Raw genomic sequence first — 26352 nt, 5'->3', positions numbered from 1 at the left:
AGAATACTGAAATGTTGCCAGTTCCTAATTATTATTATTTAAAAAAAATTGTCAGTTCTCATTGTCACAAATGCTGTCAGTGTTTCTCTGAAGTTTTATCTAAGGATGGTGTGGTACTCCTGCTGTATCAGGACATGGAATATGTTTGCAGTGTCCAACTTAAATATTTACATGTTTGAATGTCTAAAAAGGAAACTGTTCATCAGGCTATTTATAGCTACCTTCATAATTAATGAGGGTTCTTAATTTCCTTAACAATTACCTACTTTGCCTGGGATTTGTAGAGCACCATGCTACACTGCAACATGGATCATTATTCCAGTCATCCAGAAGCATCACAGTGGATCCTATGGGGATCAGAATGTGGCAGGGGCTTCCTGCCACAGGAACGCTCTGTACACAATTACCTTTTCAAAGTGGGCCTCAGCTCTTTTATAAAGAAAACTGGAATTCTCTATGAAGTTTATCCATTTGGGAGATGCTTATGAGGAGTGGTGGCAAAGATACAGCCACATTTTTAGAAGCAATCCACGCATATTTGTGGTTTAACCACACAGATTATGTCTTTTAAGATTTTAAATGAGAAGAAAACCTATGACAAAAGCAACCAGATAATTTTTTAAAACATTCTCAAAAACTATTAAACAATTAAACATTTTTAATAATGATTTCTAACTCCGTGAGAATTTTCCTGCTCTCTCTTGGTTTCTTTTGTTTGTTTTCTTGTTTTCAAGCTGCAACTGGGTTATTTTCTTGGCATGAAAATAAATGTGTACATCACTTATTGTCTCTAAATCCAAGTTTACCACATGATCACATGATGGGCTGAAAATTACCGGGGCCAAGCAGCAGTCTCATTTAAAGGCAATCATGTGGACTTAAATTGTAGGAAGCCTCTCAGATTAAATGCTGATATATTTTTGTTGAAATATAAGTCATCAAAAAACCCAACAAAAACAAACAAACCCCACAAAAAAACAAAACCCCAAACCCCCCCAAACAACCAGAGCACCACACTAACTATTGGTTATTTTTGCTATCAGCAAAATAATCTGTGCCACCCAATCCGAAACTAGGACTAAAAATATTGTTCAAAATAATCTTGAAATCAATTAAACACTAACAGTATTCTGACAAACAAAGTTTCGATTCAAGACAAATGAAGCAAAGCCCAGTACCATGTCATAAGCTGGGAATTCTAAATTCTGTACTGTCTCTGTCAGCAATTTGCTGAGTGATCCTGAGGGCATTGCTCTATCTCAGCTCCCCATGACCTGGAATTAGGACCTGAGCTAAAAGGAGCTCTCTCAGAAAGTGCTTTTAAGTATTATTGATCAAAAACTTTTAAAAAATGACATATTCATTCATGCATGCATTGCAATCATATACTATATTCAAATGAATAAGATTTAACTTTTGACTTTCATTTTATCATGGCCATTGTTAGTTCAGTCATATGCCCACTGTTCATATATTTTTTTTCAGAATCTTAAAAAGCCCACTTTGGTAGAAATGTGCTTTAACACAGAAAAAAGAAGTTAATTTACCAATTAAATGTAAGCTGGGCATTAAGCTGAGATTTTGAGGAGGTAAACTCCATCATCTCCAATTCCATTGTTGTCTTTCACTTTGATTCAGATACTGAAAAACTGCATTTTATCAGTCAAGATGTCAAGCACATATTTCTTAAGAGATTTCAACCTTTCAGATGGGACAATATTACATAGCTATAAGGACTTGCTCTGGACAGCTCCTAAACTGTTAATTAAAAAAAAAAAAGTCTGTTTTTGTAGTTGTTTGGTCTTAAAGTCTTGTTTTAAGAGCAGATACCCCTCTGCCCAAGCCATGGAAACAAATCCCAGAGCAGGAGAGGGTCACTGTCATGCCCAGAGAGACCCCCATCTCTTAAATGCTGCACCACTCAAATGCTTCCTCCTGACCCACAAAAAACAATTAACATCTTTTTAATTTTACTTTTGACCACAAACTTTTCACTTGAAAAGAGAACCTGGTTGTTCTTTGCTGCCTTATCTGTCTAGGGAGTCCTCCTTCATCTCACATCATTTGGGCATCTTTAATTCTACTGTTCCTTCTTGGACAAATATTATTTTGAAGAAGGCATGTCATCATCATAACAAATGTCACTTTTGCTCTGTGGCAGAACCAGTCACTGCCTTTGAATAATTCAGAGAGCAAGACCCATTTGCATGGGTGGATTGAGTATTTTTTCTGCTTGAAATCTTTTACCAGCAAACACACTTCCAATTTAGCATCAGGACTACATGCAATTGTGGCAAGCTAAAGCAGCCAAAAAGCAGAAATACGAAAATAAGTATAGCAAATGGTCCTCCATAACTAAAGAAACAGCATTCTGAAAAAAACCAAACTAAAAAATAGATTATTTTTGTCATTCAGTTACAGGTGAATGCAGAAAAGCACCTGCCAAACAGTCTCCATTTTGTCCCAAGCAATACATCACTTACCTTTTGGTATTCTTCTCTAAAGAACAAGTAAAGTTTTGATTCAAGTTATTGGGCCAGAGAGACAACACCATGTTTTGAAATTCCTTTCAAGATTTCCAGAAAATACTGGAAGCTCCCCGTAATTACAGAAGCAGCTTGTAAGCTAGAGAAATGAAACTACACGAATCTGTATTGTAATCTCAAGGCTATAGATACTTTTATTCCTTACTATTTTTTAACCCACTTTCTGAAACAAAGGTCTCCTAGATATGAGTGGAAAAAGAAACAGACTGGGGAGATCAAAGAGTCTAAGGCTGTAAGCAGCAAGCCCTTAAAATAAAGTAAAAGAGATGCTAAACACATATATTTGACAACAAAGAGCGGTGTATCCTTCCTTTAAGTGCTGGTTTCACTGCATTATCCCTTTGTCAAATGCATTTTTAGCACTGGATATAACAAACCTCCCTGGCCCACAGAAACATGACTGACCTAAAGCTAAAGCTCATGTGAAAGGTGTTGATGGTATTTCTAATAGCTTCCAAAAAGCTCAGAGGCAGTGCAAACACTGTTTTTGCAGCAATCTGTAACCAATAAAAAAAAAGACAGAGCACCTTCTTCTGACAGAACATGAAATGTGCCCTCATAACACCTTACCCCCAACACACTTCCATCTCTGCAGTATTTTAGAGACCATCTTTTGGAAAAGCACCAGCGGTCTGCAACAGACATTCTTGAACCAATGGCATATTAAATCCCCTCAACATTTATAGGAGCAATAGCCTGAAGGGAAATATTTTATGTTCCGTTTCCTCCCCTTCTGCGTCTGCCAAAGATTTATTGAACACACAGACCTACTTGACACTTCCTTTGCACTAATTTGTAGCGGAAGAGCATTGCAGTACATTTACATAAACAGAAACAACCTGATAATAGAAGCTGCTACAAGAACTTGAAAGCTGAAAAAGCAACACAGAAGAATATAAAGCACATCATTGTTTTAGTTAGGTAAAGGTCCACTTAAACAAGGGCTTTAAATAATTTAATTCAAAGGAACCTACAGTTTTATTTTCCCAAAGGTATATCTCAAAGGAGTTATTTGTGTAGAGATCTCAATTACTGAAATGGGAATATATCACCATTCCAATGTGTCATCAGATCTGTTCTTCACAACAATGGAAAACTTGCAGTGGTGCATTTGATAAAATTAGAGTGAGGCAGTCTCTGTGTGTGTGCTACTAAGATAAAACCCTTAGTGGTAAATCAGAATCATTACCATGCTTAGCAGCTTAAGATATTCACAAAATTTTTTCACTAAGCACTATATCATATTTACTTTTAAGGATAGTTTTACTTTAAAATCACTTTAGTTTCTAAATTACATTAAACAATCCTATCATTTTACAGTGATAACGTTTTCCAAAAGTATACAGGCAAAAATTTAATCCAGTAACTCTACATTCATTAAGAGGTATATTAACACATCCTAAAGTCCTTCCCCTGGTGTTAGCTACATCTTTCTAGCTATAAGGCATTTGAGAATGGGAGCAAAGCAGGAGCCTTACATGCCACTCTAAATGTGAAACACTAATTCTGTTCCAAAAAGAGATATCCAATAGCAACGATGCTGCCCAAGCAAACATCTGTGTGGCAGCTTTGTGCTGCCAATGGCAAAACTGAGATATTTTTCAACACATACATTTATTACTTTTGAAGGTCAAACATTTTATCAGTAAAATACACAAACTGGCCAGTCTGGAAAAATATTTTAAATTGGTTTACTTCAGTTCAGTTTATTCTGAGAATGTTTTCCAGTATCAACTTTCATCAATCTCTTCCTGTCCAGTATTTCTTAAGAACCAAACAAAACTGCTGTCTGATAACACAGAAACAATTAGATACAAGCAGAGGGCCAAAAGTCTTAAAAAAGGCCATACCTCAATTTTTGAAGATGGACAGGTGGAATGGTACCCTCCATTGCACACACCTCATCTATCAGAGCGACACTCCCTACTTCCCTTAATTACAGACGGTTTTCACTTAGTGGTAAAAATACTAATTTAAAGGTTTAATTAGTGAATATTTTGGATCATCTGAATATTAGCCATTATACTTTCCCACAATGAAGTCAGCCATTGTCAATGTAAATACTAATATTTTCAAGCACATAAGATTAAAAATAGGACTTACTCAAATGCAAAATAGGGCAAACATTTGACCTGATGTTCTTTAGTTCCCTCTTCTACAAGAAAGTCACTTATCTTGTCTCAAAAACTTAGTAGGGAAACAAGTTTTTTAAGTATTTGCCTGTATTTTTAGTAAGATGGTTGATAAAACATTTTAGATAAACTGGAAAATCTAAGCTATTTATTAGGGATTCTCTATACCAGTATCACTTATAGACACATTGCAACCCAATCATCTTGGTTCAATAAGAACTCTGGTCACCCAAATAATTCTTAATTCAAGGAAAAGTAAACATGTTATGTGCCAGATTTTAGAGATTAATTTTTTAGGACAGATTCAAAGGGGCCATCTAAAATGAATATGTGTGCTGATCCTGTACCAAGCATTGCTATGGCTATAAATTTGTGTTCTACCCAATGCCTTGTGTTCTCACTCTGCATCACAAGTGTCTTCTATATACAAGGACAGACCTCTGAATCTTAGGAATTCAGTGTTATTTTTTCATTAGTAACTATGGCAATAAAAAATCTAAACCTATGCTTTTATTTGGCATTGTTATTGTGATGTTGTAACAATGTTAAAAATAATGCCAGGGCTCCTCTGTGATTTAGTTATCTCATAGGACAAAAATTATTTCTAAAATAATTTCTAAAAACATGATAACTTTCCTCTAAGCAGAAGTTGAGAGAGCTATATTATTTTCTTAGATGATAAAAATTAGGTTTTCTTAGAGGTTTTCCTCACCTTTTCTGTCTGGTTTGAGGTTCCGATCTACTGGTGGTGGCTCACATTCTGCAGCAGGTACCGAGCGTCTGGGAGGGGTCTTTGGGCTGGACCTGAAACCCATGTGAGCAGGAGGAGGGACTTGCTTTCCAAACAATGGAAAATCAAATGTGCCAGGTATCATTGGTACATAGTTTGTTTCCTGGATGGGTTCAGTGAAGCTGCTGGAATGCTGTCGTGGAGGAGAGTTGGGATTCATTGGGACATAATTTTCATCTAGTTCTTCACTTGAAACACTTCCCACTGTCAACATGCTTCTGTTTTTCTAGAATTAACATATATTTCCTTTAACAAAATACATTATGCAATCAGCTGTGAATCATATGAGTCTTTTAACCTAATCTACTCAGATTAATGTATTCCATTGAAAGTGAAAAATGACAAACACTGCACAGCTTGCTTTCTTACACCGGAACAAAGAGCATTCAAACACTGTCACTGTTGCCTCTCATCAGATCAAGTCATACTTACAAAGTGGTTATGGAAGCCCTCCAATGAATTAGATCTGTCATTCAGAAACGTTCGTGGAATATCATAACAGTCTTGAGAACTAATTTCTAAGGAAACAAGAAGAGAAAGTGGCTATTTATCACCCCTGTTCCTGTCACTTGGCACAGGCATCCAGAGTCTATTGTTATTTACTGTCTGCTTCTGAGAGTACACAAACACACCTCTTGAAGCTGTGGTCCCTAGATATATCTATATTTGAAAGGACTGTGTTCACAAACAATCTTAGCACTCATCAGTTACAACTTGAAGCACTCACAGTGGCATTTTTCATTTTTCCATGGAAAGAAAAGAGAAATTAATTTTTGCTTTTAAAGAAGCAGCAGAGTCTGTCTTTTAATTGAGCATGTGTAAGAACTTAGTGCAATGAGTGAGAATCTGGGCCCTCATGAAAAATCTAATCTAAAATAAACAAACAACAGACGTAGTTTAACATCTGGAAAAAGGTTTTCTGACTGATGCCCTTTGCTTGGAAAGTGCTGATTCAACAGGATCCCATCTGTTGCAGGAACAGGTGAATCCCTTCTCTCAGCTCCCCAGTGTGGTCTCCAGGGGCTTTCAGTAGGAGTGGACTGCTCCAAAACCAAAGATTTCTCCCTTTTTGGAGTCCTGGCTCTTGGCAGTCCCCACTAAGCAGGTCCTCAGCTCTGTGGCTGGTTCTTTGCTGGACAGGGGTCTTTGTGAGACTCCTGGCTCCCAAGTGCTTCTCATCCATGCATGCAGCAGGCTGCTCTACCCTGTGGCACAGAAACTGGGTAAACTCTGGGATTTATCCCCACCTTGCCCTGAAAAAAAACCTTTGAAGTTTTTCAGAGGAAAAATAATCAATTCTGCTCTTAAGTACCAAGTTTAACCAATGTTTTCAGAAAGACTAATTTTCTTGAGGCAGACAATCTCAGATTCAGTATAGGAATACTCACCTATAAACCTAGCAAAATGAGTGTGGTGGTTTTATTTGGGAGAAAATACTACATGACAGAAAATAAGCAAAGCAAACAAGGATCTTTCATAGTGTTCGTTTGTAATTTTAAAACACTAACAACCACCAATATTTTATGCTCAGTCTACAAAATGAATGACAAATAGGACAATAGCATCTGAGCATCTGTATGATCCCATCCATTCTGCATATTGTCTCCTCTAAAGCCTTGTATTCATCCCTCATTTCAAACAATTCTACTTTAAAATCATCTGTAACATAAATATTGACTGACGCAAATAAATTCATTTTAGAAACAACACTGTAATACCCACCTGCTTCAGAAATCTGAAAGAAAGTGAAACCTTTAGCCCAAAAGTGGTTAACAAGACAATATACATGACAGCACATCTGGAGGAGCAACATTTAGGTGGCCACAAGAAACAACTTTAATTTTACTAAAAGACTGCAGTAAGCATATCTATCACATGGACAGAAAGAAAGGCTTGTGGCAATGATCATCAAATCAGGGCTGATCGCAAAGCTCTGGGTATACACCATATCCCACTGATCTTCATGAAACAATTTCAGCTTCTGCAGATTGCACCACACTTCACTAAGCTCACTTTGGTCATTCTGAAAGACTGAAAATGGTAGTATTGAATTCAGTTATATGAGCTTATTTCCAAATAAATTTGTCTATATCTTCAAACATTTTTAGCCAAGGCTGAATGCCACAGTGCAATATACAACCCTTATGGATGTTCTGTGCTTTGCTGTTTTGATGGTTTCCTTTAAAAATCTCTGTTCCTCTTTTTAATATATTTTGAACATAGTGAACATAGACCACTTTGTGAGGGGCCGAACACTTTTTCCTACAGGCTAGAAATGCCCCTCACATTATTCAACCCATTTGTATAATTCAGATCACATAGGTCAAGACAAAAAATTCTGCAGAATAACACATGGAATGCTGACCTTTCCGGAAGACATTCAGATCTCCCGTTGAAATGGTGTTACTGCGCGAGGGTGGCACTCCTCCAGCGGGGATGCAGTAACTGCTGTCGGTGTCTGAAGCAGTGCGGCTGATGCTACAGGTTTCCACAGGAGATCGATCCGCTGCCTGGTGAGGTTTGGGTGGCCGAGGTGGAGGGATGTCTGGAATAGTCTCCAGTTTTGAAGTCTGAGATAACGTTCCCTCTGGAAAAGTTCGTGGGATCTGATAAGTACCTCCAGGTGTGGGGGGAATGTCATAGCTAATGGAGATGTGCCTCATCTGCGTGTCTAATGATGCTGCTGATGGGGTATTGAAAACATGTTGCTCTCCTTCGGCATCAGTTCCAGATGGAGACGTTGCCTTGGGCAAAACATCCTGGGAGTAACTCCTAGGCAGGTTGTAGAGGCTGGAGTCTGCCAGCGTCAGTGCGGAGCGGGAAGGCGGGGAATCGTAGACGCCCTGCAGCGGGAAGAAGCCGTTCACAGCATGCTTGCTCCCTGATGCAACAGGGTTTTTGTGGGAGGGCAGGTTATCATTGCAGTCTGTTTCTGAAGAGCTGGATTTTGCAGAGTCAGCCTGAGATCTACATGTGAGTTTAGAATGTTGATGAACACACAGAGAAAAACAAACATTGCAAATCATAAAGACAACATTTCTCATGCAACCAACTGAAAAGTCTAACAGTGTCTTCCAATTTTTTTATTTTCATTTTTTTAAAATGAGATGCAGGAACTCTATTATTAAACAAACAGGTGTACCTACGCATCCTAAGTAACTACTTTCATACAAATTCATTCATGTGAAATATAAAGCACAAATGTGGAGCTTTACCAATGGCTTCACAACAGGCTGATGTTTCATAAAGCAAGTGATTTTCAGTATGTGTGTTTGAAGCCAAGTTTGGGGGCTGGAGGTTTTTTAATCATTTTTTTTAACCCATGCTGCAAACCAGCAACACTTTATTGGCACTGTGAAAGGTAAAAATAAGATGCTCAGTTCTTGGACTCACAGTACTTGCTCATTATAATCATTTAGGAAAAAATGTTAAGAGAAAAAATATGACTGCTTGTAACTCCCCTAAATGCATGCCTGAAGTTATACTGACCATATAAAACCCATTTGAAATATATAAGGAAAAGAGAAATAAGAGCTAAAATCATAGACAGGAGGAAAATAGTATGTTCTTTGAGGGGAAAAAAAATCCATAGGTCGCATGTGCAACAGAGACCTTTTGTCTTGAATGCAAATGAAGGTGGTATTGTTAGATGAGGAAATTCTTTTATGAGAACAGCACTCATTAGTACTAATACTAACCACTACCAGCAAACTTACATGGAAAGTAACCACATTACAATAACTGGATTTCCTTTCTAAACCTCTCCATTTACTGTGCTCCAGGCAAAGAAATTCTGTTATCAGTCTGGCTTCCTTGCTTAGATGAAAGTCCAAACAGCGGCAAAATACCAGCACTGGAGATGTTAGTAGTGTAGTTAAGCTAATGAAGTCCATACACTTTTTGATCAAACATAACATATTTCCTATTTTCATTACCTCAATAGCATACCATTGTGTTAATTTATACATGCATATGTAAATATTTCAGCATGCATGGATATCAATGAATACCTGCAACACAACTCTTAGTAAGCTCGATTAAGCAATTGGACCACACAGTTCCAAAAGTTTTCAGGAATAAAATACATAAAGTACACCCACTACCATAAGAATCATTTTCCCTCTTATTTAACAGGCTCTGCACGTAATTTCAATTACAAAAATTATAGTAATTTTGCTCTGATTACTACCTTAAACATAGATTTCAGTTCTGTCACTGGTCAGAACAGGTTTCTAGGTAACTCTGAACTTTAACCTGCATTTAGTTTAATCGACTGACCCCACCACCCTCCCCCCCCCGCAAAAAGAAGATACTTTTCTCATTATTTGTTCTTCGTATAACCAAGGAAGTAAAACTTCCTACATTCCTCATGATGCTGATAATGAATATATATTTCTCTTGTTTCTTAACAGTTGCCTCAGAGCTCTTTGCCTCACAGCTTCAAAAATTCATGTATGAACCACTAGAAGTTTAGAACACTTGCAAAATATAGAGCACATAGGACTGAAGGAAGCACATGAAGTTACATAGTGCATAATAGATAGTGAACACTAAGCTCAGGCTCTGCTGCAGCCCTTCCTCTTTATTCAAAGGATTGATTCAGGAGTTCCTCACTTTCTAAATGCACTCTCCTAGTTCCATGATATCCATTTAGACCAAAATCCCAGAAAAAGCCAAGCATTTTTCAAATATGGCAAGGATTGGGATCTTTAAATTTTATACTATAAAAATAAAGTGGGCAGTCTACACCTACTGAAAATCAATTGTGAAACCAAAGTTGTTAGTTTCAGTTCACTGCGATATACTTTAAAAGGAAGAAAAAAATCTAAAGCTACAGGAATAAAACATAAACACTACATTTATCTTACAAAAACATGCAGGAATATATAACCAAAGCTCAAAAAGAAACAACAGCATATTTACAATGCCAGAGCCTAATGATTATCCATTAAATGCAAGAAACAAATGCTATCCTTCTAAATATAGGAGTTTTTCTGGGTCTGAGTGAATGATGCTTCTTCTTTCTTGACCACAAGCACTTGTACAAACAGAAGGCTTTCAAAAACCATGAGATAGCTAGGTCTGTCATTTGCTTAGCTGATGGCAACAGCTTACATTTCTTATTACAAGTGGGAATTTCTGATTTAATTCACAATTTTGAAAGCAATCTTTTGGAATCAACATCTTAGTCTACTGAAATAGTTTTCAAAATATGAATGGGTTGTAAGCAATCTGATTTTGCACAACTGAAAGTCTGAAGACACTGTGAAACAAAGAAAACAGTTTATGCCAAAATGAAGCCAGAGAATTCAGCCTTAGAATTTTAACTATTTTTAGAAGTCAGCATTAACCATTGATCATGATAAGAACGCCATATATAATTCTGAAAATGTACAGTGCATAGTTGACCGGAGCAGACCATACTCCTGGTTTGTTTTTTTGGGGCTTTTTAATGACTTCTGTACTTCAGGAATTTTATATTTTCTCTTTAGTACAGCTCAATTTAAAAAAATTGTTTTAAATATTCCATTAACAAATGGTGTTATTATGATAAGTATTAAAGGGTTTTTACACCTCCATTTAAAATAATGGCAAGGCTGGATGTAACACAATGGTAACTCCTCACTTTATTAGCAGAGGATGACAGTGTTATCACATGTGCGAATCACGTATGTGCAAATTATGGTGAGTGGCCAAACTACCCCTTACTCAGTGCTAGGACTGGCCACTTCCTTCCACATACCAAGAAAAGAAAACTGTCCAGCCAGATGAGCTACAAGGACTGGGCATTAAGATGCACTGAGAGGAGGTGGTGCAGTGAGGAAGGGGAGTCCAGTAACAAGCCAGGCTCCATGTACTAAAACCCACTTGTTGACAGAGACCCAGGAAAAAGGTATATCAAGCGTTTTAGTCTGAGGGGTAATAATCTCATTTTTGCAAATTAAGTATTTGGGCTGGCTTGACCACTCATCCTTTTCAGCTGAGTCTTTTCACATCCACAGGAATCAATATGACTAATTAAACAGAATATTATAAACAAAATGGCAGCAAAACTGCTCTTGTGTGCCAGCAATGTGGGACAGCAACAGCAAGCATAGAAAAAACAGGATAGACATAAAAATAAATAACATCCAGACCTCTTTTCAGAAAATGGAAGCAAAAATTATATAGTTTTTCTGTTAAAACTCACGGAACACCATGCAAGATAAGTCTCAGACAAACAATATTTTCAGGCAAGTTAATGGCTCTGTGATTAATTTCTCACACATGTTCCAAGAATAGCTACTGTTCACTCACTGAAGTGGAATCTTTTTACTTTCAAAGTCTTCTAATAGCAGGTATTCCTGCCCTTCTTCTGAGAGAAAAGGTGACTCCTGGCTGGTTCATACACAATAGGAAAGATGAGGAAGACAGCATTTAGTATTTCAATACACCTAACTGAATGAGCCAGAACAATAAGGGATTTGGAAGCAATGTTTGGCTGCATTTTCTTATCTAGGATCCAAATACAACCTTAAAATCTTCCTAAATGCTACAGTGAAACAATGCTCTTCCTTAAGTCAGCAGTGATCAGAGCATGAAACTATTTTAGACAAAGTACTGCACGTTATAGTAACAGCTGCAATTGCTGCATACAAGACATTCTCACAACAGCATGTGGTGCACTCTATGACACTTTAATGGAACATTTAATAATTATTTTCTAGGTCTGAAACACTACAATTCTCAAAAGTCCCAAAGAGGTGACTCAGATACATCTATGTTTCACAGTGACCCATCTCACCCAGAAAAGAACCTCAAAGCCTTGAAACAAAATTCAGTGGTTCTCAGATTACCTGTAAAGTAACATGCAGAATCAAAATAGAAAATGTTCCCTCTGCATACTGGTAATTTTTAAGTCTAAAGGGAAAACATTTAAGTAACAGTACTGGCCTGTTTAATTACAGCTATTAAGCCTTGCACTTTACACTAAGTCTGTATGAAATACCCAGATAAATTGTTCCAAGCCTGGAAAATAGGAAAATGCTGTAGCCATTTAATTTTTATTCTTTGTCTGCAAGGATATGGATTGGGGTAAAGTGCACTCTTACCAATGATGATTAAGAGTGCACTTTACTCCAATCCATGTGCTACTGAGATACACAAAGCCCTCATTCCATAGAAAAATGTCTGTATGCTCTATACTCTGTCTCAAATCCAGCAGCTTACCTACGTTACCAGACATAAAACATAGGCAGTCCTTTTAGGTGGAACTGAAAGTCCAGCACAACTGTTATTCTGAATTTTCATGATCACAGCCTTTTTAATTTAAGGACACAGCTTTTTAGTTACAGAAAATAAACTCTATAATCTCCAAGTGATCATAATGTCAATGTCTTCAGATTTTCCTATAAAACCATCATTTATTTAAACAATCTCTACATTGCCAAATATTTTGTTCTGCTCTTTCAGTTCACTAGGTATTTTATCACCACTGGACCTTCTGGCTTCCCCAGTACCCTCTCTCCTGTGTCACCAGTGACTCCTTGAGAAATTTTGCAGGCTAATCATGGACTCTATACCACATTTTGTGGCCCCTTCTATGGTCTCCTCAGCCTCTACTTAACCCACACATCGCATAACTGTGGAAGTCAGGTCTGAAAGTCAATTACACATCCCAACCTTCATAATTCCTAAATCCACCTTCACATTGTGGTGGTAAAACTCTGTCCCTCGCAGAAGTAAATGGACACTCAGACACATTTCTGATAGGCCAGGATTGCTGAAATCCAAGTCAATTCCTCTGCCAAGCTGTTCAGGAAGTGATACCAAACTTAAAAGCTTTTGGCAGGAACACTGACATTCCTCTTCAGCACTATCAGCTTCTAAACATCACTAAACACTGAAATCTTCAACACTGGGTTTCCCCTTCCCCTGTAGGAGGTTCTGGGACATTCCACCCTGCCTGTAGGCTCATTCCCTTGTTTTATAAGGAAGACTGTAAAGGGTGGCTACTTTTCTACATAATCATCAGTAAATGGAGCAGGAAACTCAGGCACAACAGAGCAAGATAAAAATGCCAAGGGAGCAAAGAGCATATGGCACAGGTAAAACTGGCAGAGCATCAAGGTGTTGATGCAGAAGGCACTGCCACTAAAACGTATGGCCCTAAGGAAGCATGTGAAATAGTCATGAAAACACTCTCAAAGGAAGCTTTCCTCAACCTTCCATGTACTTGTCTGTAATTACAAAAATAATACGATGTTTTGTTAATTTTTCTGTAAATATCTCAGCAGATTTTATTTGAAATTACTGCAGAAAAGAAGATTCTCAGAGGGATTTATAAGGTTCTCCCACAGAATGTTTAAGGTCGGAAGGGACCTCTGGACATTATCTGCTCAGCTTTTCCACTACCTCTAAGCAAACCCTTCAAAATCAGGAAAGGCTCCTCAGGAGCTTGTCCAGTCAAGTTCATTTTTGGTTCTTTTAAACAGTTTTTTTAAAAGAGGACAGAGACTCCAGTATGTCCCTAGGCAGCCTGCTCTATGATCCATTCTGGCAAAACACAGTGATATTTCCCAGGTAGCTAATATGAATATCATATCCTCCTATGCAGGAGGTGCTGTGGATTTATTTAAGTTACAAGTAGCAGATGGAGAAATAAATAGAAATTTAATTCTGTAGAAGTTCTAAATTTTTCCTTCACATTTCCTATTGCACACTTCTCTAGAGAACTGACTGTGTACGCACTCTTTATTCAGTAAAAAATAAAGCTTATTTGAATTTCCTTTTAAGTATCTGTTATTAGGAAAAAGCTGAAATTCAGGATATGGAAACCGAGTGGTTTCAGCCTCTGCATTCCTCGTTATCATAAAATAATTGGGTTTTCTTCTTGTTTGAGAGTCTGAACCATGCTAGTAATAGTGAACAAATGCCACTTGAAGATCACTACTCAGTGATGTGGTAACCTGGCAGGTGATAATAAAATCAGCATGTTTTCTTAACCCCTTCCACGAAAGCTTTAACTGGCAAAACTGGGGAACCAAATGCCAGGAGGGAGAAAGGCTAAATTCCTCCAGCTTCTTCTAGTACTAAACTGCACTAAGCACACCAGATTGTGGCTAAAGAAAGCACACTCTGTGTCATGCATCACTCTGAGCTCCAATGGAATGCTTGGATTGATGCATCACCGTGATATTTCATGTCGGCAATTGTTGTCAACACTTTTGGAGAATGCAATATAACACTGATCAAACAACTTACTATTGCAGCAAAAGGTTTAATGCATGGAACAAAAAAAAAAAAAAAGTTACAGGCAGCTTCGCTGTGTAGATATGTGCATCCAAATGCTCAGTATCTCAGTAGTAAAAAAACTCATTTAGCACAAACATTCTTGGCCTGTAATATAAAAAAGTGTTATTAAGAAACAAAAGTCACTTACCTCATAGGTTCAGGTTTTTTACTTTGACAGTTTATTAGCAGTAAGTAGTCTTGAGGATCTTCTTGACCAGAGGAAGACTCCAGAGGGGGGACGTTAATGAGCTGATAAGGAGAAGGAAAGGAAGATTCTGCTTGCATGGAAGGCGGTGAAGTGTTGATGGGCAAGGGTAACTCAGTAGATGGTTGTAAAGAACTAACTGGTGGCTTCACAGCATCTGCAAACACAGAAGCAAAGATTTCTTTATGTAGTGAAGAAATAGTTCTTCAACAATAAGAAAAGAAAATTAACAGAGGATGGAAAAAATCTCAGGTTTTAGTTCAAATTTGTTAAATTGGACACAATAACATCTGGGTGCTAACGTTTGTTTCGGGGAATTTACATTTATATATCAATCTTTACCTTTTCAAGCTGCAATCAATTTCTTAAGTAAGCCTTGGAAACAGAGGTTATGCCTCATTTAAAGACTTATTTAACCTGCTTTCTGGCCACAGAAAGAACAAATATGTTGACAGCTGCGGTAATACAGCTAAAAACACAAATCTGTTGTTTTAATCAAGGGCAGTCAAAAGCCCATAAGCTATTACTTGAACATGGCAACCTAAGTCAGCACTTGCAAGTATTCATTCTTATTTGACCAAGGTCACTTCAATGCTTGAGCTTAGCTACCAAGAAAGACCTGGCCACTCTCAATATCTGAAAATAGACAGGAAAACTGCTGCTTTGGCAATGGAAGATTCTTTACAACTAGACAAATAATGCAAAGGTACAAATATGTTCCACTAAACCCCCTGATTACATACCCTCATTTTTTACTGTTGTGCAATAAATGAATGGGTTGGGTTTGGTTTTGGTTTCCTTTCCTTGTTTTGTTTTGGCTTAGTTTGGATTTCTTTTGGGGTGGGGGGAGAGGAGGTGGTTTTCTTTTTTTTTTTTAAATAACCTTATAATTCTTATAAATAACCTTGTAATTCTTATCCACTTCCTATCCATGCAATTTCTTTTTGCCTTCCGAACACATATATCCAGACTATTAAATTATCTGGGAGACTAGAAAATATTGACATCATCAAATATTAAACAATCATTTGTCTTTTTCGTTGTTTTAATGACATTGACTAAGAACAACATAATCAAGCAAACTATTTCCTAATTATCAGGGGTTACTTGCAACTCATTGTACGTTCTAATTTGCACATCCCAAGAATGGATGGTGATTATTAGCATTGTTTAAATGAACATGTTATTATCCAATGCTCCTGATCCTGTCAGCCTCACAGGCCAGCTATGCACTACAAAGTAGCTTCATTCAGCTTCTGCTTCTCAGCACTACTCTGGGAAATAAGAGATGAGCAGCCCAGAACACAGCCCTCCTGCTTCCAGTTCTGTGTACACCAAGTACAAGTGTACAAGTGATTTAGACATGGAAATAGAAATAGCAGCACTTGCTTTGAACTTCCATGGTATCTAAACAGGCTCAGAAATTAAATCCCACCACACCCATGTGGTTGGAAGAAGTCTAGGTGTATGAAAATTCCTCAACTCAACCTACCTGAAAAGGTAGGATAGCCTAAAAAACGTTATTATGAAGGGTTGTGGCTGATCTATTCATCAAACTAGTTAGCAGAAGAAAGAAAAGAAACAGACTGTATCAAGGGATCACACGCATAAAAATAAATTGATGCACCCAGATCAGATAAATAATAGTACAGAGATGTTTATAATTCATAAAATCTTTATACATTACATTTCTTGAAACACATATTCCTAAACCATGTCCTATGGTTTAGAAAAATGGGGGGGGGAAAAAGGTAAAATTCATTACATTAATTGTTATCTAAAAACTGTTACTTAAAATAGCCAATGTTTACTTAAATACCCTTGTCTTTATAATTCCTAAGCACATCCTATTTATTTGTATTCTATTTTTTTCCTTTCAAATACAGCAGTACTTGGATGCAAAAGTTACTGAAAAAGTAGTTTATTTTCTACATGTTTAAATATAAAATATGAACAATTTTCTATAATTTAGGAAATTCAAGAGCTTGAAGGAGCCTCTTTGAGGCACCTACTAATGTTTCTTGATTCCCCTAATGCAGGGGTTCAACAGCAAGAACAGAGAAGTGCCTTTGAGTGCCTTTATATTTTTGAACTTTACTACCATCCTGTGGCAGTGAGGTCCACACCTTACTACACATGAGATGAAAACCCACTTCCTTTTAAACCTGATACATTCACTTGATATATTTCAGCTCCCATCTTCAAAGAAACTGTGAACAATTACCTCCTACTCATAATTCTCATTCCCAACTTTACACAACTCTGTCGTTGTTTTTACTGAGTTGGTACTGCTTAATTTTTCCTGGTGCAGAAGCCATTGTACATCTGGTTTCCCTTTATCCTCACCTTTCCTAGCTCTGCTACTTTTTCTTTCCTGAGAAGAGAAACTAACTATTGCACACAAAGCACACACACACAAAAAAAGTCTCGGACACACTGGTTTATGAAGATATTGCAATGATTCATTCCATTCCCTTCCTAATGTTTCCCTTTCAATTGTTACTGAATTTTCAAGGTGATGCTGTCCAGCTGTCTGGAAGCTTTATGATCTGTTCTCTGAACAAGGATTTGGAGCCCATTAATGTTAATGGATCATTAGGGACACTTTCCTTCTGATGAGTTATCTCTTTCTTTTGACACAGATAATGCTTGATAAAATCCCTGATCCTCTCACAGATCTGTGTGGGGTCTGTTTGAGATAGGTGTTTGTGTGGTTTGGTTGAGGTTTGTTTGGTTTGGTTTTTTCAGCATATAGAGCATTAACTATTAAAATACCAACTTTCTGATCTGAAATCCATCCTCATACAGGCATTTCGTATGTGTTAAATAGTGTGGGCTAATGCCAGATTGAAAGATCTACTGAATTTGGTCTAAAGCACTTCAGATTTCTTTATGCATTGATGCTATTTCAAATTTGACTACAAGGGAAGAAGTAATGCTAAAACTTTCATCACTGAGCAATGAAAGCTCTTTGCCTATCTGCACCCTCTCAAATATTCTCTTCAGTCAAGTACTCCTGAAGCTGATATGAAGGAAAGTTGCTCTTCCAGCAGCCATTTATGATTTCAAAGAGTACATCATCAACTTGTTCTACTTTGGACTAGCAGATTTTTAGGGAAGGGGTCATCTGCACACCAAAGAGCATTATAAGTCATTTGGTTTGTTCCCAGAGCTCAGACACACAGACTGCTTTGAAATAAGTGGGAGCTGGAAAAACAGCCAGAAAATTTAACATGCAAATTAGTCTAACAAGAATTCTATTTTGTTTTTATAATTCCTGGATTCAGTACAGCTAGAATAATCAGCTTTCTCAAAACAGGGCAAGAGTTTTGTCTTTTCTCAGTTGGTTTATGAGTAGTTACAGGCTTCATTTTCACTGGAATTTATACCTTTTTCTTTATAACCATTTTGATATCTTGTAAAATTTATGATGTAAAAAGAGCATTTTCTGAACAAGAATAACAAAAGGCTCCACTTTCTTCCTCCTTAAATATATAAAGCGGCTTTATCCCACAAGTTCCTACATATCTTGCTTTGTGTCCAACCTAGAAAATCTGAGTGTGGGAGTTTCTATTTAGAATTGGGTTTGTATTTTGGTGTTTGTTTTTTAATGAAAGCAAAAATGAAATTGTTTTCTACAATATGATGTACAGTCTCTTAATATTCTAATTATGCAAAAACTTGAAATGTTCTCATAGTAAAAAAACCACAGAGGCCTCATTACAGCACGCATTTCTTTAAATGTCAAAATTGTAATCAAAGTAAGCAAATGCATTCTTTGCACACTGTAGGTAGAAATACGAAAACAGAAATGGGATTTTTCCATTGCAACAGTGAATCAGCAACAGATGTGCAATGTCATGATTCTTCTATTCTTCTGAGATGTTTCATTCCATCCACTTACTATAATGCATGTGTTATTAAAATAACCAGTGGCCAACAAAATATCAGAGCAATAACCTTGTCCAAAAATTCACAGATACAATAATAAAAGCCATAATTTTAAAAACCCCATCAAATAAAAACTTCATAACTACACCTGAAGCCTTAAAAGAACTTCTTTGTTTGTTTGAGACATCCTGGAATCAAAGGGCCACATATGCACACACAGAGCACAAGCACATGTATGCTGGTGGGCACTTGCATTGTTCACACATTAATCCAATAGAGCCAGATCCAGCCCAGAAGAGGCACAGACGCATGAGCATGGATTTGGGATTTGGCATTAAGTGATCAGCTTGGCATCAATATGAAATCTATGCAGTAAAGCTCCATACCAAACCATTCTGCTATTGCCAGAGAAAGTCCTTTAAAATGCTCTAATAAAAACTTCCTATGCATTTCATACGTTTATTTTCTTAGTTTAATATAATCTCACAGTATCTCTCTCTTCCTGAAGATAAACATGGTATCTTTTTTAAGGAATGAAGAATTCAGCTTTGCACCTTATGTCCAGGACAACCCTGCTTCCTGCATCCGAACCAGAAACATGACTGACTGTTCCAGGTTCCATCACACATGGAAGTTTCCAGCTTTCAGAGATAACACCTAAAATTTAGTTCTTGCTATTTGCAGTTCATGTGTAATTCTAAGCTGTAGTTTTGGTTACCCATTTAAAATTTGAAAATACCAAAGCATCTGCACTTGGAATTGACACCCCCTCTCCACCTGCAATTTTGTTTTGAAGACTATTCATTTAAAAGGAGAAATAAGGAAACATCTGTATCCTGTTCTTCCCATCTTCAGATGGCACATAGGCTGGGTGACGCAGGAAAAATAATCAGCGAGTCATGTTATAGACTAACTTCTGTAGGTGCTAGTGAAGAAAAATAGTTCAGCCCACCACACTAAAAAGCTTGGAAATTTTTCTTCACCAAAATGCCCAGAGCTTTCCTTGGTAGAGCATGCTGCTCTGACCACATGGTGACTTCTCCCAGCTGGGGCTCCAGCTCGGTGCCTGGACTGTAGGTATCCCTGTGCTCCAGAGAGGCTTCCATCATTCCACGTGCTGCCTCTCAGCACCTCACAACTCACAGGAACCTGCAAAACACTTTGCCAACCCTTCTCCCAGCGACTCAACAGTAATGTTAACAGCACAAGAAGTGTCCAGCAGAAACAAGAGAAAATTAAGTTAATTACCTAGGCATACTAGATTCAGTTTATTTTTCCTCAAGGAAGAACAGAATCACCTTCCATGTGAACTTCTGTTACATGCAGCTGTCAGCTTAAGATAATGACCTCAAACACTCAAGATTAAGATTCTGCTCATACCCCAATAGTAAATGATTTTTTAAATATATGTATTTTTGCCTCACATCTTGAAAGGGAAGATCTACTGCTGCAGATTTTGTCCTCTATTCTTCATCATCATAATCTCACTTAACCACCAGTTCTTTTACTACAGTAGAAGATGTCTTAATCCTGTCTGCTGTCTTCTCTTTTCCTTTGGGTAACAGACAGTGATCATCTCAGCTTGAGCCACCAGCTACCAGTTCTATCAAACCCTTGATTATTCCTATTCAATTTTTCTAGAAAGCTCTAACATCATTCTTCACAGTCTATCATCACCTTCCTCTCAGTTATTCCACTCTTAACAAAAATCGTATTTGTATGTCTCAGTGGCCATTATCCCCCCAATTTTTTTTACTCAAAGTAAGCAACCAGAAAAGCCTTCAAAAAACAGATGCCTTTCTGCCACTATTCCTTCTAAACCTACTGCCTCACTTCTGTGACAACAGACTCAGGACCCTTCTCTGGAGAGTTTCTCTCCTAATGCTTAACGCAGTTCTTTTGTTACTTTTTACTGCACTGCTGGTCATCAATCACCCCACCCATCCTTCTGGCATGTAACCTTTGAGCCAACAATTCTTTCTAGCTAATCATATCTGAGAGATACAAAAATGCCTCAACTCTTCATTAAGTACATCATCTCCATAGTGCAAACTAGTTGCAATTTTTTTAAAGCTTATTACTTTGTCCTTGCACTTCCTTGATGCTCTTCCAGAGCTGCCCTTCCTTCATATAGAAGCTCAGCTATTTCTCCTTACTTCTGAGACCTTTAATGACCAGGGTCTTGAATATTCAACGTATGCTATTGGGATGGCAATTTTGCTTTGCCATATGTGCTAGGCCCTGTCATGAACTTTTTAAAGCTGTCAAAGAAGAACATTTTTTGTTTCTTACAGACAGACCCTTCATGCAGGAAGGGCACCCTAAAGGGCATCCTTCCAATACCCACTATTTATTTAGCAAAGAGAAGGAGTCAGGATGGGAAGGTGAAGTTACATTCATCCTGTCTGTCTCTGATATTGCACTGAAGCTGTGATCCATCTGCAGTGCACGGATTACCAAAACATCATTTAAAAAAAGCAAATATAAAATTTTATTGTTCCAAAGGCAAAAAGGTAGGAAGGCATACACCAAATAGCAGCAGCCTGAAAAGAAACTTTGAAACCATCATGTGTGAAGCAAGCTGCAGCTCCTTCAGTGTACGATCCTTAAGACGACAGAAACTTTTTTCATCACGTTTTATTATTTACGTAAATGTAACTGTAGATTTCAATGTCTTGTTCTTCCTTTTTTTCCTCTTCTCTACCTTATTTCTTCTGGTTTATTTTGCTACTGCTACCTTTATTCAAATTAATGCATGCAAGTAACATGTTTGCATATAGTAAGATCACTTCCTCCTTTCCCTGCTCTGCCAAGAACACAATTCACTAAATTACAGAAACATGGAGCTGGATCACATATAAAACATTCATCACAGATGTCTACTAAATTCTAGGGAAGGACTTTCACAGCCTGCGCTTAGATATCCTTCAAAGGGTTTTCTTTATCGTTACATCACTCATTGAAAGAAAAACAAGTTCTCTCTTCAGATAACAACGGATCCATGTCCTGCTTATCGCAGCTTTTCTTTTGAAAGTCAGTTCTCCCCTCAATGTTTTCTTCTCAGGGAAAAAAAATCCTTCAACTTTTCTTCTCATTAATCATTTTTAAAAAAACATTTCCTCTATTTTTACCTTACACCAAAACAGCCATTACCGGTACATCAGGTCCATTCAGTCTCTCCATCCCAGACTGTCTCTCAATACAGTTCAAAGCAAAACACTGGTGACACATTTTTGGCTTATAGTTACATTTTAACCTCTAGTTGATCTATTATATCATGATCTTACAGAGAAAATATGAATGCTAAAAGTGCAGTATGAAACTCTTGTGGAAAACCAAATGCAGTGCTCAGGCGCCCTCCCAACTTTGCACATGTGTTTTAAACAGAAAGATGCTACAGAAAGAAATGCTTTACAACTTCCATTTGAAAACAAGAAGCATTAGCTGAAAAAAACTTAAAACTACCCAGAATTTTATTTTTAAAAGTAAAAGAATTATTTACCTTATTTAAAATAAAATTCCTTCCTGTTTCCGTCTTGTTTAATTTTAAAATACCTAAATCACTATGAAACTGTTCTTAAAAGAAAGTCCCTATAAAAAGCCAAATATTGCATATATTGTAATTGTAATGCAATCATTAGAGATTACACTAGACTATGATGCAACCAGAAATGTGAACACTCAATGCTTGTAAATATGATTGAAGAGCATAAATTATCTATTCTGTCCAAATACAAATGATGTAACATTGCAGATCTTCACAATGTAGAGATTTCACATGCATAAATCAGTTTCTAGTTGGAAGGTCAAAACAAAGCACTAGGTAAAAAACAAATACTCAAAATAATTTCTAATGAAATAAAACAAAGACCAAAGTTTACATTACAGGAATCACTGAGTCTTTGCTATGTATGAAAGCAGCAGCTACTCTGAGCATTATTTTTATGGTCTCTGTAAAGTTATGAGCAACTCTTTCTCCCTCATTCGTCCCAACACCAAAACATCAAGTCCCTAATTGTTTTCTAATAGCACTAGCTACTGTTGTCTTGCAAATTTTTTCTTTAAAAATCCAAGAAGGCAATGTTCCTGGATTTCCAAATGAACCCCAGAAGGAACAACAGGGCAGTGGTGTTCCTAGTTCTTGACTGAGCAATGGATGCCAATGACAGGACACTCACAACACAACCCTTAATCAGTCTGGCAAGTGACATTTTTCCAGCTTCAAAGAAAACTATCTTCTGCTTCCACAGGTAATAGAAAGACCTGTTATGCTACACACTCCTTTTGTTTAGCTCCAGACTAAAATAATAATGTGTTTTTACTCTCTGAACTTCACCTGTTCTTTAACTTCCCAAAATAAGCTGCAGGTGAACACAGATTTTTGAAGTACATTTACGACCTGCTCTTCCACTGGCAGGAAGATTCATCTTGGTAAAATAAGAACTTGGCAATAAACACTCAGCAGCTGATTTTCCCATTTTCCTTTTTTTGAATTCTTGCTCAATGCATTGCAAGGCATCACTAAACCAATGAAACAGACAGTGCTGTCAACCCTCAGTTGTGTGAAGTAAAGGTGTTGGAATAATTCAGTGTAGTAGACACCTGTCTTTTCAAAACAAAACATTCAGCCAAAGAAAAAGTGCCAAAAATTAAACATGCAATGAGAGTACAATGGGGAGAAGTTATCAATACAATTGACTGAAGCAAAAACTCAGTTTATGAGGGCATAGTTACATCTCTCCACATCCATAGCAGGTTTCATCTTCAGTTCAATGACAGAAAGCTAAGGGCTAACAATACACCAGCTCTCAGAGGAAAGGTCTGATGGTTTTGAAGGGACCCCACCTCTCTGTTCCGCGCAATGGAATTTTCCAGTCACTTTTAAAGATCTGGCTGAAGCAAAGTGATGCAAGCCCCTTTTTCTCCTTCACCTCCCTCAATCCACAATCCTACCACAATCCTACAAAAAGCAGGGATTTAATTCTAGCCCCTTCAGTCATGCCTTATGTATAACCATCTTAAGCCTTATGTATAACCCTCTTACCACTCCTATTTAATGTTTTCTTGGAACTTGTGCACAGATCTACAACAAGTCCTGTAACCCACTAATCTCCAAAAGGAATGCAGGAATAATAAGTAAATAAAAAAGAATGGATTCAGGACAAGCAATGGCCATAAGGTATTTGCAAGGAATTAAACACACCATCGTGTTTCCTACAAGCAGCCTTCATACAGTATCTATTTTGGTAGGATTTGAGTTGGATAGTGCAAAACTACAGGTTTTTTGTTTGTTTTAGCTGATGGGGATGGATTTCTTTTCCCCCAAGTTTCAAAGCAGACAGGGAAATGATAATATTAGAAACCTGACATTTTGCACTCATTCCTGCTTGTATAATCATATGTTTTTATACCAAATGGGACTCCTTTGATGATTATGAAAATCTACTGCCACACATGATTTTACTTGAGATTTATCCTGTACTTGCAAGAACTAACATCACACAGAAGAGCATCATCCAAGTTCTACAGCACACTTAATTTTTAACAAATTCTGAGTATCTCCCTCTGTTCTGCTCACTTTTTTTGAGGATAACAAGGAAGTTTCGATGCCAATACACACAAGTTTTAAAACATACGCCAGCTAAAGACAGTCATCTGATCTTTGGAATGTTCTTCACACATAGGCACTGCACTTTCTCAGAAAAAGCAACAGAACTTACCCTCATCTGTAGGGTTGAACCCACAGATATCACAGATACATCGAACCCACTTATTCATCTCCTCCTCGCTGTCTGCTACCAAATAGAAAACTCGATCTATAGTGTTGATATCAAAAATATAGCTGTTTTCAAACTCCTTTTTGTTGAACGTTAATCCAGCATCCACTTGCTGACACAAATTAAGGTCAATAATACGTATAGGCTTCTTGGCATGGTCATTTTTGTAGTATTCCAATACATCTGGATCCCCCGTTAAGCGGCCGCTCCGAAGCACAAACCACCTTCTCTTCCATGCCTGAAAATTGGGGAGAGAGAAAAGGAAGAAAAATTAGAAGGAAGAAATCACACTTTAAGACTTTTATGTGGGATTCCAACCTGGATTGAACCAAGTACTAATAAGTAGTTCAATTATTATACTAAGAGATTACACATCAAATACGCACATTTAACACTATTTAGGTATTGTTACAGTAGGGGACTTAAGGATTAGTGAATTTGTATTTTAAATTTTATATCTTGACTTTGTTTGTAACAAGTGGATATATAAATTAAATCACTGTTTACAAAACGAGAAAGCATGAATACACTAAAGAAAAAAGTGGGGTGGGGATCAGGAGAGGGGCAAAAAAACACACAAAAAGGGCTTCTGAAGGAGGCAGTCACAGGCATGAGAAAGACAAAATAAAATACATCTTTAAGGGTTCCATGGTGTTTTGTTTCCAATTATGTTGTTTCAGGCTGATGCATTTTATCTGAATTTTTCACTGATAATCAACAATATGACCTGCATTTAAGGAACAGACAATACTCACTGTACATGCACCTTGACTCTAGGGGAACTCTGCATTTAGAACCTCATAATATTTCTACAGTAGTACTTCTTACAGAGAAAGAGCAACATTATTATTTTTTGAAACTGTTAGAGAGACGGGGATGGAGAGAATGACCAAATGTTGTAGTTTTACCAGATAAATGCAGTCTTTTGGAAAGATACAGAACAAATTAATTTGATAGTCTGACACTATGCCTATTATACGAGCCCTCCTGATGCTGCAGAAAGAAGCTGGTCTAAGAGAGAAGCAAATGCAAAATGTCGTATTCTCTAATGAATCCTTAGCTGCCTTTTATCCCATGGGCCTCCATCACCTGCCATAATCCTCATCAAAGTTCTTAACTGAAACCACACAACCAAGCTCAGCATACAGTTGTCCTGCTGCTTCCAAAAGCATCTTTATTGCCCCACTTGGCTGCACTTTTGTTCCTCAGCTCTACCAGCAATACTATGATAGCAGCTTCTTTTTATACCCCAGTGCCAGGATAATGGGAACAGCAGAAGAAAACAGACACACTGCCATTGCTCACTAGGAGAGCTGCACGTCTTTCATACTGAGAAATTTGAAAGCAGAGCCCAGACACAGTGGGGAGCCACTCCTGTGTCATCCACTTTTTCTTATACTTTTCAGCAAAGTTGGAGACCAAGATAAAGCAGCGCAGTAGCCAAGACACTGTGTACTACCCCACAGACTCACATCATGCCCCAAGTCACCCTACTTTAAACTTCCTTAGGATATTCAAACAAGGTTGTCAGCAAGTCCTTTGAAAGATTAAAAAACAAGCAAACAAACAAACAAAAAAAAAAAAAACCAGCAGAAAAAATGCATAAATAAGACACATGAGGGTGAGGGAATCTTCCTTTTGGCCATCCCTGGCTGTGTGCTAACCAAGGAAAGGAACGGAATCAGCAAGGATGGTCCCAGAAGGGGTCAAGATGTGTGATGTCCTTTAAACACTGGGA

At 37.5% G+C, this 26352-nt stretch overlaps 1 protein-coding gene across 1 annotated transcript in view; it reads right to left on the bottom strand.

Annotated features, from left to right (window-relative positions):
• GAB1 (GRB2 associated binding protein 1) overlaps nucleotides 1-26352 on the bottom strand; it is a 135306-nt gene that overhangs the window by 13459 nt on the left and 95495 nt on the right. The window contains exons 3-7 of the mRNA XM_031062602.1: nucleotides 24558-24852; nucleotides 14890-15103; nucleotides 7834-8435; nucleotides 5901-5986; nucleotides 5391-5694 (exon numbers count right to left, since the gene is read on the bottom strand). Of these exons, the coding sequence (XP_030918462.1) occupies nucleotides 5391-5694; nucleotides 5901-5986; nucleotides 7834-8435; nucleotides 14890-15103; nucleotides 24558-24852 (1501 nt within the window). The remainder of the gene's footprint in view (nucleotides 1-5390; nucleotides 5695-5900; nucleotides 5987-7833; nucleotides 8436-14889; nucleotides 15104-24557; nucleotides 24853-26352) is intronic.

The sequence above is a fragment of the Geospiza fortis genome, unplaced genomic scaffold (assembly GCF_000277835.1).
Source record: "Geospiza fortis unplaced genomic scaffold, GeoFor_1.0 scaffold35, whole genome shotgun sequence".
NCBI classification, from domain to species: Eukaryota; Metazoa; Chordata; class Aves; order Passeriformes; family Thraupidae; genus Geospiza; species Geospiza fortis.
The sequence above is the reverse complement of the archived record's forward strand: the minus strand, read 5'-3'. Positions and strand labels throughout refer to the sequence as shown.